At 29.2% G+C, this 15,577-nt stretch overlaps 1 protein-coding gene across 1 annotated transcript in view; it reads left to right on the top strand.

The window, feature by feature from the left end:
• The window catches only part of LOC123305130, a 295,035-nt gene that overhangs the window by 243,463 nt on the left and 35,995 nt on the right, over positions 1-15,577 (top strand). Inside the window, exons 3-4 of the mRNA XM_044886757.1 lie at positions 13,622-13,736; positions 14,972-15,138. Of these exons, the coding sequence (XP_044742692.1) occupies positions 13,622-13,736; positions 14,972-15,138 (282 nt within the window). The remainder of the gene's footprint in view (positions 1-13,621; positions 13,737-14,971; positions 15,139-15,577) is intronic.

Raw genomic sequence — 15,577 nt, forward strand, 5'->3', positions numbered from 1 at the left:
ACTGTACGGAAAGATAGGCGATGCTTAGTCTATATAAAACTAAAAAGTCGAAGATTATATTACCTTATTATGTCCTTATGTATTTATTTGCGCTCCCACCATATTTATCAAGAATTGTGAACAGGTATCTCAATAGTATTGAGGTATTATTTATTACTATTCAAGTATTATGAATAGGTATCTTTTAGAGCTATATACGAGCGTAGCGACCTCTACTGCCGAAGGTTTCAACTAGGCCGAAGGCCGAAGGCCTATCCACGAGTAGTAACTTAACTAAAATTTGTATCCTTGTTCAACTGTCTAATTCTATATAAGTCCTGTCGCTTTTGTTAATTGGTTATCTTCTTATTTGAGTAGCGTCTATGTACATTGTCTTCCATTTTCAATTTGCCCCAGGTTCCTTGAAAAAAAAAGACCTTGGCTACGAGAATTTTCAAATTTCTGTCCTTGTCAAATGAGTCACTAAAATATTCTCTACTTTTATTAGACTTAAGTAATATATATGTTCGGTTTCGATTAACAATCCTATGTTAGAATCAACATTCCTATGTTAAACTAGTCAATGACATATCTATTTTCGAATCAAACAACACCAGTCTTGCACTATTTCAATTAGCTATATGTTTTAAACAATAATTTTTTTTAAATAAATAGAAATCTACACAAAAGTTATTGTTTTATTTGCCACAAACATACAAATACTAGTTTTGCCCCATGGTTGTAAAAATTTCATTTTTTTTATTAACATGCTTATATTGTTATGATTGTTTTTGTTATAATATAAATTTTTAAATAATTTTAATTGATTTTTTTATAAATAGATTTTTTTTGTTTTTAGTGGTTGCTAACGCTATATTAACACAAATTATTAACACTTGTGACTTACGATCTTTTGATCTTTTCTATTTGTTGTTTTACACCTTTTTTTTTCCGATATACTTGCAAGGTGTGCGAAATCAGTGTACAATTTTCGCACAGTCTATCCATTGCAACAAGCAAGTTATCTTGTTTAAAATTAAATATGCAATACATACGCCAGTGAATCGTTTTGTTTTTAAGGTAATTTCATGGAGAGTGTTCTTAGCTATGTTTCAAGTGCGAATTTAGGGTTTCGTACCCGCAAAAACTAAAAATTGGCGATAGTCTTCCGGATCGGCTATAAGGAAAAAGGTAAGGTTTACGAACCCGAAAAATTAGTCGGCAGCATTTTGAAATTTAGTAAATTTCACTTGTTCATGTTATTTGGATCCCTTAGGGGAGCGTAATAATAAGTTTTACAAGCACAAAAAAGTTGTGTTTCATTTTTTGTAAGATTTTAATAGCGTTACATTGAAAATTAACAATTTTAAAAGCAGTAATCATGCTCTGCAGGGAAAAACATTTCCTTTCCGTATTAATGGGGGGGGGGTCTATGGAAAATGGCACATATAAATAACAATGTTTATAATAATTTAGCGTTTTTTTTTTTATTACAAAAAAATTTCAGTTGTAAAATATTTTAAATAATCATTAATTTATAATGTAATAAATAATATTATCTACATATATAAATTATTACCATCCTTTTCCCCCTCAGCCACGTATATAGCTCTCATTGAATATAATACAAAGTACAAAAGTATTCCCTGATATAACAACAACAACGACAACAACAAAACAACACGACTAATACATTGTTAAAATGTCATTTTATATTTAAACAACAACAATAGAAGCACATATCATCGTTTGGATGTTGATAACCAATAAATAACTTCAAAATTTTCACATACCAATAAATATAAATAACGATAAATATAATGTAGGATACAGAATTGTAAAAAAACGGATTTGTAGCATTAGTGCGACTTCAATATATCAGATAATCGGGTTCTGTGAAATGAACAGAGCTCAAAATAACGAATTGAAGAGAAATATTTAACTTCCCAGTAGAATTTAATGTAATGGGGCCGATTTTGAAAATCTTCAGTTTTACATACTTCCGCGGTTTCAAGACCGCAATATCCGAATCAAACCATTTCTATGTGATGTCTGAGTGTGTGTGTGTGTGTGTGTGTGTACGTATGTGCCCATATTTGTATGTTCGTTCGGATTCTTTCACCTCGATTATCTCGCTAACCAGTTATAACATTAACACGTGACACGTGACTGGGCTTATTCGACGCGTATCGCTTATTTAAGAACTGAAAGATTTAGTTGAGCCCAGGGCCGGATTGAAACTTCTGCCGCCTCATCATTGAAACATCACTAAAAGTTTTATAGTTTTGATATCTTATTTAAAAAAAATTAAAATATCTAATATATTGCAAATAATTTATTATATATTATATTCTTTAATATGACATAAAAAAATATTTGTTTTTATTCTTAGAGTTATACATTTTGCACTCAGCTTGACTCATAATTAGATTATAATAATTTTTTGCAAATACGCCTGACTTTTTGAATTACGAATATGTTGATTAAATCTTAATATAACTCAAAATCGTTCTTAATCTTTCCAAAAAAAAAAAAAAAATTAATGATTCCAGCAAATTAAAAAATCAAATATTACCATTTCAAATCTTCTAAGAAATGAATTAATTAAATTATTTCGATTTGAAAAATATTGTATGAGTCGAATTTCTTCAATTATCTATTAAATGATGTATGATTAATAAAAAGAATAAAAATTTCTAGAAAAATTTTGATGACAATAAAAAATTTTTTTCCACTTTTCAAATTTTTGCCGCCCTGGGCACTAGCCCCGACTGCCTCTAGTGTAAATCCACCGCTGGTTGAGCCGTTTTTTAATGGTAATAAAAAAACTAGAAAAAACTTTAAGAAATCAAACATTAGTTAATATATACAGTACTATAGAATTGTTTGTATATGGAAGTAATACTGTATGGAGACAATGCATGTATACGTACAATCGAATGTAATATATTAGAAACAGAAACTTACATTCTATGCGTCCTGTTTGCATAGAGTTTGCAGCTTTTCTCCTAATTCACATTTTTTGATCTTGAGTGTCTACAGCAATTATTTGTTATTGTTATGTTCCTACAACAATTATTATTTGTCTATATTCAATGTTTTGATATGGAAATGGAATGCCCACAATATTAAAAATAGGTTACTGGTATATATCGAAAAATTTACCATATCACATTATTTTCTTGATCTATGTAATGTTTTGGATAAAAAAGCAGACAAACAGGCTATGAAAACCCCTAAAGACTTACATTTAGAGGTATATAGACGATATCTATAAAATCGACGAAAAGTGTGTCTCTAGAAGATAATGTATTGGGTGTTTGATATAATTGCTTATTCCTCACCTTCACAGTGCGAATTCTTGATCTTGTTGGTTACAAATTTGACTATATAATTCCCCCAAAAACACCCTCCAACTTTGCTGTTGGGAAATACGCTTATTTTATATTCCTTATAACCCATTCATCCTTCACCATTTCCAATCGTTAAACTGCTGTTTGCAATTTATCTTTTTGTAAAATTATGCTCAAATATCTGGTCTATACTTACAGTAAAAAAAACTATTAAAATTCTAACATTAAATTGACTATTTGCTGATGAGTTGATGCCTCCATTAAAATAGAATGGCGCCTGAAATCATCATAACCGAAGAATATATAGCAAATCCTACACGAAAAACTCGAAAATCCAAAAATTCGATTTCTATATATTCACCACTGGTGCCTTGATTAAAACCATAATTTTGATTATTACCACACTTACTTTTATCAATTCTGAAAAAGGCAGACAAAACGAATCAGGGAAATTACTTTTAAGAAATGCGATTGTAGTACGCCAAAAAATTCCCACATGATGCCTACCTGTGTACCATTTCAAATAAACAGTTTAGCAATTAATCAAATAGAGAGATACAAAAAACCTTTATGACAAAAGAACACCAACACATCAGCTGGAAAAGCGACCACCTACATATCGGCTAGAAAAGCATTCATATTGTATGTACGTTCTAATCAATGATGAACACGTTTTTAAATTAGAAGTATGATATGGAATACACTTTGATCATTATAAAATAGAATTTCTATGTATAATAGAATTTGATGCAATACAATGAAGTTTTTATCTTTTATACAAGATTATTAATAATTTTGCCAAATTCGTAACTCTAGTCAGTCATTATAAAAGATCACAACATTTTAACATCAGTTCATCTCACAAACATAGTCATGTTCTAAAAAAAGTTTAATAAAAAATACTTTTTAAAGGACAAGCTTTTATTGTACTCAAAAGTAGAAAATAATTTTATCTATAAGTCACTCATACCCGACTATTTGTAAAAAGACACAATATATTATGAGAATATCATAAAATTTCTAACATTTTTCCGTACATGATCCTTGACCAGTCGTGGATCCAACTTTCTTGAATAACCTAATACTGTAACTCGTAAAATACATGCAAAAATTTTCTTCAAGGATATGATAGCTGTGCGCGACACTCATATCACTATGTAATTTTTTCAAACAAATTAAAATAAACGATGAAGAATATTGTTTTTGTTTGATTTACGGAATATTGATGCCCATATAAATGGACGTGTATGGTTGATTAAATTTTTTATTTTGAAACAAAACATACTGTTTTTCTTGTTTATTGATACAAATTGTTTTTTTTTCACTTACGTAATTGTTATATTACTACACGAATTAATATAATACTTATTTAGGTTAGGTTATATTGGCTGTCCACGAAAGACACACTTAGGCTATAGAGTCTATTGTGATACCATATATGTGTTTTACCACCTTTCCGCTGATAATTTCATTTATCAGCTCCTCAATTTCAGAGGCTGAGTGCACCTCCTTCATGCATATACCATGCACTACACGAGCCCATCACCACTATTAATTACATTAATTTTCTTGTGACGGCGGGAATCAAACCCTAAGCATACCGCAGACGGAACTGCTTACGTGTTAACCAACTGAGCTAATAGGGCGAATACTTATTTCATCGAGACTGAAATTTCATCAACGCATATTTAATAAAATTCAAAATAAAAATTATTTAAATTTTGTAATACCTTTTTAATTTGATACCCTACTCGATTAGTCTCGTTAATTTTGATGCCCTACTCGATTAATTTGGATAATTTTTTTTATTAGCATATTATACGATTTTGGGTAAAAAATTCGTCATTTTATCTTGTATTACAAATACCTATCTTTATTACGAGGTAATAAGGCAATTTTTATATATAAAAATTACCTACATACCTACATACCTACAACATACTCACGAAATATATAACTACTCCCTGACAGTCGGGTAATAATAAATTGGAATTTAATGTTTCTTATTCCAAAAAAGTTTTAATCACGCTTTTAGACTACTTGCACATTTCTGCAACAGGTTTTTTACTGTACATTACAATTCCATTATAAATATTGTCTTTATCAATAAGATCGAGTTAATCGAAACTAACAACTGAAGAAATGAAAGATTTTGATGTCTAACAAGATCACAATTTATTTTTAGTTTTTAGAACACAAGAAGGAGTAGCAAAATTATTCCAATAGGTATAAATTTATTATCTTCATATTCAATGAAAATAGTCAGCGGAGCAACCTGATCAAGAGTTCATTTCAATGCTTTCCATGGCGCTAAGATCTTAACTTCATTCTCAAATAGTTAGTTGTGTATTATTGGTTTGGCTACTGCCCATCTTTTATATCTACATAACACAAATCCACCTCATCCAGAATAATGTTAACAGCAGGAGTTTAAAATATTTGATAGATTATTTGTTGATAAATACAATACTTCAGCTATACAATTGAACAACATCACAAACACAACATTGATGATGATTATATTGGAAAATAACGGATATGGAAAATTGATTGACAGTTTAATTATTGATTATGTATGTAGGAGAGAAGGTGACAATGTTTTTTAAAATTTTTTGTTTTACCTCTATATAAAGAAAATTTATGCGTCCAGAAAAGGACACTTTAAAATTTTACCATACCGAATACTCCGATGAAAACGGGTTCTTTAGACCAACCTAATTATAAAAACAAAAACCATATCAAGGTCCTTATTCATAACTACAGACGGCTTGCAGATCCAAATTCAGTAGGTTGAAAGCATACATTAAACTTTTCGGAACCAGTAATTGACTTAAGTCCAGTATAAAATTTGAAGAGTTTTGAAAAACCTACACAAAAACGGTATCAGAAGTTAAATGGGTTTATGCCTTGATTGTAAAATTACGAAATACGGTTAAAAAAAAAGCATTGTTTTTCAATTTGCAATAAATTTTGCAATAGTTAAGAGACTAAAAATGTAGCCGAAACTTGTCGAATGTTGACAAATTAACAGTTATCGAGATATTCAATTGTCAAATTAAATGGGCACTTGTTTAAAAATTAATTTGTTCAGCTTCTAATGGTCCATGTGAATTTTCAAAAAATAATGTGCTTTAATTTTCTCATTTATTTTATAGTCAGATAATGGCATAAATTGCCTTAAAATTGACATTAGAAGATTTTTCGAAACTCTACTACTCTTGTAAAAAACCGTAAATAAACGTTTTTTCTCGCATTATACCGGCCACAATTTTGTTATTTTGGTCCATTCTTTACATATGACCAAATATAGGAACATTATGCCCACATATTTCGATCCTACATACAATACAATGCTGACCTCCCTCCCCCGTCGATCCTATCCATTTTTTAGTTTAGCCAGGAGCTCAATTGTACTGTTTTGGTTTTATTTGTTTTATTTTTTGTAACGATTACGTTGGAAATGTCGTTTTTTAAATAATTCCACGTGGCAGCAGTAAGAACCCAAATTTTTACTGGAATTTGTGTAGATTTTGCCGGACTTTATACCATCCAACAAATACTCTTTGAATCGAGTTTGGGGATTCGCTCCATGGAACAAACGTTTCAGAGAATTGTTTTCTGAATCGAAAAGACAAAAGATTTTATATAACAGCTTTTTTTCAGGGGCAAATGTTTTTATTAGATCAATCAATTATCCATCACAATAAAGTTTGTATTTCGTGAGAAGTGAAAAGTCAGAATGAAATAAATGAGAGCAATACAATTCTACATGACTTGAAACTTTTCACCAACATACAGAGGTATATTGCGTTCACATGAAACATTGTGTGTATGATTTTTAGCTACTAATATAAAATTTATTAATTATTAATACAGACAAATATTTGATTTGATTTTTTTTTTTATTTGGAGGGTAGGTAATGCGTCTGTCATTGTTGAATTATCATTAATGTACGTTTATTATTTGTTTATTGATAATGTTTATCTTTGTATTCCATTCTCTTGTTTATGGATTAATGATAAGCTATGGTAGTATTTGTTTTAGAAACAAAAAAGTGAAAAAGGTACATTCTGCAGTCAAATTTTTATAAAAAAGAGTATTATGAAAGTTCCAGAATAGTCGATTTTTCCAAAAATCATAATCTTAAAAAAGTTACATTTCAAAAGACGAACGCAACGCTGATGTTGCTCTTCAACATTACTTTGCCTCGAATCCTATTTTGAAATAAAAGTTGGAATTTTCCCTTTTGCCCATAAATTGAAGAGCTTCAAATTTTATGTTCAAATATGTACTCGCGTCTTACATCAAGGGTCAAAGTATACCTGTGCGAAGTGAAAACTTAAAGGACATATCTTATTTAAAAATTTATATGAAATTCGAAGCTTTGCAAGCTTTACATTAAATTCATAAAAAAATATTATAAACAAAAGGCAAACAAATAAAGGAAAATAATTTTTAAATAAGAGAATCTCACCAGGGTAAATATAGAGCTATTTTGTTTTACATATAAAATCAATTAACTTTGCAAAGAGGTTGTATTATGACCATTACAGAATATTTACCTTGAGAGTAGTTATTTAAAAATCTTATATGGAAGCACACAACTTCCTTGTACGGATAAATTATTTTGCATAGTGAAAAGCTCGACAAAATGCTCAAACTATTCACTTAAAGAAAGATAGAAAATTCCAATTTTTCAACATTGAAATTATATAGACATTTCATTGTATACACTTTTTTTGACAAAATTTCGAAAAGCGGAGCTATACAGCTCTAAAAGTAGAAATTTTGAAATCGATTTCTGTAACTTAAACTCCAAGTAGAAAATGCTATTTTGATAGAATTTAGTATATTGGCATTTGTTTATAAGGAAAAAAAGGCCACATCAAAATTAAGTTTGTCATCAATTCGTAGGCGTGATGAACATGAAATTTCAAAAACCAGACCCCCCTCACTCCGCATTTTTTTGCCCATGGAGGCAATGGATTGGAGGTGTTGAATTTAGAATCCCCGTAAATTTTTTACTACAAAAAAGGTACACGGAAGTGAAAATGATTTAAATTGGAATTAATTACTGTAGAAACAAAATAATATCAATGATTTGCATTTCTGCTTTTGTATTTACAGTAAACACTCTTAACATTTTTATACTTTACTTTTTATTTAAAGTCTTTGATCTATTTAACATTTTTGTATCAATACGTATTTAACGTACCTCCCATGAAAGTTTAACATATCTTTTGTAGTATATAAATTCGAATTGTAATGGCTGGCTGCTGGATCTCTATCTCTCACGGTTTACAAGATGGATCCTACGGACCAAAGACCTAATTCAACTATGTTTCAGACAAGCATCCCGAAATGGACTAATTAGACGATTTTATGAACACCTATACCATAATTTTGTTCGCAGCATCAATATTTTTATAAACTTGGGACAAAACTTAGTAGTGATATATATTACATATATACAGGGTATAAAAAAAAACTTTGTATAATGTAATTGCGATGCGGCTTTATCAGGAACTTGGACAGTAAATAAAATTTTTAAATATCATGGAGAATTTTCACTGCAACATTATTTTTCATATTCATTATCTTTGAACATTCTATAATTTATATAAATAATAATTAAATACTGTAAGAATTGTCTTCAATTATACTTTTTTATAATCGAACACTGTATTTAAAACAAAACTTGGAAATAAGAGAATATACCATAGATCTATAAATATGATATTCAATATTATAAACATCAAATATTCCATTAAAAAAAGTTATTGTCCAACGCGTTTCTTAAATATTTGTATGATGCAAATTACAAATACATTAGGTACCATACTAGCGGGTTGCAATGAAACTTTCTTACCACTTCGAAGATGGACCCTTCTACAGTGTGGGTATACAACGTATCCAGGTACCCCGTTTTTTTAACATCTATCTTGTTATAACAATTACTAACAATCTATTGTGTTTCGTACAAAATATCAATATTTCATCAAAAGAAAAAAACTTTGTTTTTTTTTTTTTAGTTACGATTATACTGCATGTATAATTGCTAAGGTCATATAAATACGCAATGTCAACAGGTTAAGAGTTTCTTCAGTATTCTATCGAACTGTATTAATCGAAGATTTTCTATAGAAAACATCGCTAACTGATTGAACATGTAAAATATGTAAATAAATTTAATTTCAGTTTATTTGCACAGATTTGAATGCACAAATCGATTTGTGCAAATTACCGGAGCATGCAAATCTAATACCTTATTCGCGCATAGTGTGGTAATATCTCGGTCGACATATATGCATACTTTCATCACAAGTATTAAAGGAAAATTTTTACCAATTTATTTGTATCATTTTATTTGCTAGTTGGATTCTATTTCTCAAAAATTTTTATCATCATGCGGCGCTTTGTACTGAGATTTGAAAGATAAGAAATGTTATTCCTAAATTTTATATAAGATTAAAGCTAAGACTATATAGTTTGTTTATTTTTATTGAAAATGGATTATTAAAAGTTCCCATACTTTTGGAACAAGATATTCGCTTTCCAATCAAAATTGACCCGGGATTTAAAATCCTTATAATCGCACTGATATTTGTATATTAGACCGATTCGATTTCGGTACTACTACACTTGTTTTGCCAGCCCGCTGTCTCGTTTTGCCTCCATGCCAAGATTCAAATTTGAGTGCATTTGGTGATCGCCTAAGTTGTTTTAACAGGCTTCGTTAAAATTTGAAAATGTGCGAGAATAAATGACAAGGTCTGAAATCAATATTAAAATCGATTGATAAAGATAAGATATATAAGCAATTAAATAATTTTTTCTATCTCATTCTTGCAAAACAACTATTGATATGTAGTCTCTATGGCAATTGCAGGTTATGACGTCACCAAGTGTTATTTTCCTATCTTTCTTTTTGTACATTTAAATCCTTCATATTTTCGTAGTTGACGTTATCCAAAAATTGATTTCACACGATGTGAAAACGCTTACGAACGTCTTTTGAAGCAACAAAAATTTTTTTAGACAAAGGAACATTGTGAATTACGGAAAAAAAATTTTATTACAATATATATAATATATATAAGTCAATGTTTTTTAACAAAAGATATGAAAAAACTAATTGAAAATAATCAAACCATAAAAACAAGTTGCTGAACGAACACATAAATGTGTGTAACAGTTAAACTAACTGTATATGAACTGAGGCGATGAACAACATCGAATAAGTACACTCAAATTTATAAAAATATAACAAATCGAAAATAATTTGTTATCTAGAATCTTACACTTTTCACGGAATTCAAAAATAATATGACTCAATTTATTAGAGCTTTTAATAATAATAAATAATAACAAGGGAGGCAATAACAAAATTTTCTGAATTCGGAAGAACTTTTTTTCAGTTAACGAAAAGCTTGCAATAACGCATTATGAAGTATGGGACTAAAACGAACGGAGTCAATCAAAATAGCGGAATAAACAGTGGAAAATTCAGGAGTAAAATTTTGGAAAAACTTGAAGAATGATACTCTTCAACATATTTTTCATGGAATTAACTAAAATCACACGTAGAGATAAAGAAGCCGAAGTAAATTAACTTTGTTTAATTTCGTGTAATCTGCATTATTTTTTCGAGTCATTCTAGAAGTTCAGAACAATCCTACAACTGGTCGAAATTAACATTATTTTCGACATTTTTTTTCGAATGAATCTTACGATTAAGGTATTTCTTCTAATAATGTGACTAAGCGAGTTCCCACTTAATCGTATTAAAGTAATCATTATCAACTTGATAATCAAATCCAATGATACTTAACATAAAGGCGATTATCCAATAAATCGTTTCTTATAAATGCCTACTTAATAATACCTAACTTAAAGTAGTTCGGCCGTCACAAAACTAGTCAAGTTAGCAACTAATTTATATTCGTGGAACTTAAATAAGTTATGAATAAAAATAATATTTGTATCACGTAAATGTTTTTCAATGCTTTAATAATATAGTAAAAGATAAAGTGAATTTGACTAGTTAAACGTCAAAAACCAAAGTTTTTTATGTTTGCTTTTTGGGAAGCGCCGTGAAAACTGTATTTATTGTGATCAAAGCACTTGGAACTATCATTTACCGCCAAAAAAATGAACATTCACTGTACTTGCTCAAACAGCCGAACTACTTTAAGAATCATACTTCTAAGGGTTTAGATTAAACATTCAAAACTTTTTGATAAGTAAAAGTTGGAAAGTTTAAAATTGATTCAACTACAGAAGCAAAAGGAGAAAGTTTCTGAAAAGTTTTTAACTTACATTTTAGTATATCTAATTTGGACTGGATACGAAAATTGAACATATGAGAAAGCAAAGATTTTAGTTTCAGAATATATTTTTGATATTTTTCGAAAACTAGTAAAATCTAAAGCAAGCTTTTAATATTATTTATTTGAGTTAAAATTTGGAAGGGTTTTCAATAATTTAAAATTTGCATTTTTTATGTCAGCTCTAAAAAGAAAAATACTATTGTCACCCATATCCAAAAAATATCTGAATAAAACTTAATGAAAAGTTAGGTTTGCTGCTAGTTTTGTAAAAATAGGCTTTATTACTAAGTGAAGTTTTAATTTTCTTTTTTTTTTACAGTAAAATGAAATATTATCTCTAAAAATAGAATTAATTTTTTTTCTGTATTTATTTGCAACAATTTTTTTTGAACAATTATATAACTGAATGCAACGAACATATACAATATTGAATGGAAATGGCAGATAGGACGTTATTAGATGAATTCGTATTTAAACTCAGTATATGTATGTTGCTTTTTTTAAAGCTGTGTGTGAACTTCAATGTTTTTATTTCAATATTTTCTATTATTTAATTGGTATAGAATTTTCACAAAGTTTTTCTTCCTACTTAAAACATAAAAAAAAAAACTGAATAATAACTAAATATTTGTTTTCATTTTTGTTTCGTCGTTTTCAAATTACATTCTCTCAGCTTTTTTTCAAATTAAAATGAAAATATAAATACTTGTTTTTTGCACTACATTGTCCGTTTCATATTTTATTAAACAAATAATGAAATTGGTTCACTAGAAATTGGAATATAGATTTTACCTATAGTGATATTACCGTTGATAGACTTTTGGCAATAAAGTTTATTTATTCTTACCCAAGTTTTTGTTTTTTTTGATAGTTTTTAATCTCTAATTGATTTCAAATCCTCCTCTCAAAATAGAAAAAATAGATGAAAAGCTGCATTTTTACTCATGCCATTACGCTCGACAGGACTTTTAGGACTTTTTTCCCAAAATTATGAAAAGTGTTGGTCCAAACGATCGACTACTTTCTTTCACTTTCGATGCCGAAAAAATGATTGCTACTAACTTCTAGAAAACTATCTCCAAACATGAGATATTAATATTAATAGGAATGTCCTCCTTATCAAAGTTTTCATTTTTAGCTCAACCCATTATGAACAAATTCTTGTCTGCCATTTATTGAACGTACAGAAAATCTGAACACATATTTTTGTAGGAAGTTGAACGTTATACAAAAGAAGTGTCTGACACTTTTCCACTAATCTAACCATTTAAAAGATATTGAAAGACAAAGTTTATAAAACGGGAAAACATATGGTCAAGAGGCGTGTCACTCTCGCAAAAGTAGCTTTTAATAAATTCAAGTCGTTATTGGCAAACAAAAACATTTCTAAAAGATAAAAACTTGGGTGCTAAATTGTTATGTATGGTCAGTTCTTTCCTGGACTGTGACAAAAAGAATAGAAAACTTCGGAAAGCAGTGGAGATGAGATTTTATTTGACGAATTGAGCGTATTTACTGTAAGTTTACTTAATGGTGTCATGAATATTTTCATATGCGACTAAGATGGAAAAGAGTAGAGGAGGACAATGAATTTTTAATCTATTTTTATGTATTTTCGTTCAAGGCAAATTGCAAGTGTAACCCCTTGCAGCCCCCTCCCTGCGTGCATGGTTTCTTCCAAAATATGAAAATTATATGTATTCGTCTCTTATACCTTATACCGTTTCTTATACTATTATTAGGCTTTGGAAAAATTTTTAAGGCTTTTAAAGCTTCAAATTACTTAAAAAATAGCCCTTAAAGTTTGACCGTCCTTAAAGATATTCGTCTTTTTTAGAAAATCATCTATATGAAAACCTTCATGGTTTGTTTCGTTTATATCCATGCACTCGTTCGTAATCCACTATTTATTATTTAAATTCAATTTTAATGAACTTTTTTTGTTTCTGTTGTTACAGTTGATACCACTGCACAGTATGATGCAACGCGTGCATATTTGAAAGAGCTGGATATTGTGAATAACGTTTGGATTGGTTTAATTAAGAGTAAACCAGATGGTGATTTTACTTGGACGTAAGTGAATATATACGCTTTATTAATTTGTTACTACTTTTTATTGTATGTTTTGTGTAAAGCTTTATTAAAGCTTTTTTTATAAATGGATATATCGCCGGTCCGGTCGAACATTATCGTATAACTGCAAAAAACTATATCTTTTTCTTGTTTTTTACTCTCATGAAATCAGTTTTGTTTAGCAGTTCTATAGTTAACCTGTTAAACCAAGTAAACCAAGTGGTACTTTTTATTCCATCAGAACAAAAATACTTAAAACAACATGTTTTCAGACTGCAAAAACTGTCATTCCGGAGAACCAGATATAATGAAAATTTGAAAGTTGTTATTCCACCATAACTGGCTTGGGATATATCCGCCTATAATATTTTCAGATTTGTGACACTTCCGGTTATACCGAAAGTTGACCCTAAAATCGTTATTTCAAATGGAATGACCTATTTATTTTTACATAACTCGTTATGTAAACACAGTTATGGTGGAATATCAATTTTCAGATTTCTATTATGTCTGGTCCTCTGGTTCCAGAAATTTCTAATGGGCGGTCACCATGGACACCCTGTATATGAAATATATCAGGGTATAGTAAGGTTAGTCCCAAGTTTGTAACCATTAGAAATATTGATGCTACAAACAAAATTGTGTAGCATCATATGGTACCAAAAGTGAAAACCAAACCCTAAAAAAAATCAAATACAAAAAACGTTGAAAAAATAAATAACTGTTAATTGAAAAAATAACGCAAATTAGGGTAAAACTGTAGTTTATATTTTCTCCAAAATCATACAAGATACAAGATTGAAAATTTGTAGATTGTGAGCCTGTAGATTTTAATTTCAAACCAAATGCAAAGGGTAATATTAAGGGGGTAATATTAATTTTCAGGGAAAATTGTTGTTTTAAAGCACATAAAATTCAAAAGACGAAAAAAATTTCTAGAATATGTTCAATTGCGTTTATTTTATTCCGGAAAATAAAAAGTAATTGTCCGTACGTTGATGGGTAACAGCATTGTTTTTCTGGTTAGTTAGGAATTTGCACTTTTTTGTGACCTTGCTCTATTCATAAGCTAATTTTATTTCTGCAACGTTAAAAAAACGTTAAAAGAGAATTGACTAAAATACACTCGAACCCCGACTTCTTGGATTCGTTTTGGTTTTTACTAGTTATTTTATTTGTTTTATATAAAAAAATCACCTAACTTTTAATATAAATTGCGAATTTATTCTCTACAGAGAACGTCGGGAATATCGTCCATTAAGTCATGATGGTTTTTGGGATGAACAAATTTCACAATCAACAACACCGATTTGTGTATCAACTGATCCAGCCGCAGATTTCCGTTGGCATGGACATCATTGTGGTGGTCCTGAAGTGGCATCATTCATTTGTGAATTGCCAGGTTCGTAACAAAAATATACATTTTTATTAACATTGTTTTATATCATTTTAAATTTTATAAATTTATTTAATTCAAATATATTTTATTTATTCAGCTCTCAATAAAAATAATTAATTTGTTTAATTGATTTTAATGAAGGATACATGAATATTATAATTTTTTATTATACTGCACGCTCTAGAAGAGAATCTATTTGCAAAATGTAAAGATAGTTAACTATGCTTGGATATTATAACTCAAACCTCAAACCATGAGCAAACTAATATTGCTTGAATCAATGTTCAACAATATTCTTCATCGGATCAATTTTGTATACAAAGCCATGTTGTTCCAGTAATAATATAAAAGTCGTGCCCTCTTTTTCTAAATTGAACCAAACTTTTCTTAGTTTTACTTAAAGCGATGTCTATGCAATTTTTAAGAGAATGAAATTTAATAA

Source organism: Chrysoperla carnea, chromosome 1, assembly GCF_905475395.1.
Source record: "Chrysoperla carnea chromosome 1, inChrCarn1.1, whole genome shotgun sequence".
Classification (NCBI taxonomy): domain Eukaryota; kingdom Metazoa; phylum Arthropoda; class Insecta; order Neuroptera; family Chrysopidae; genus Chrysoperla; species Chrysoperla carnea.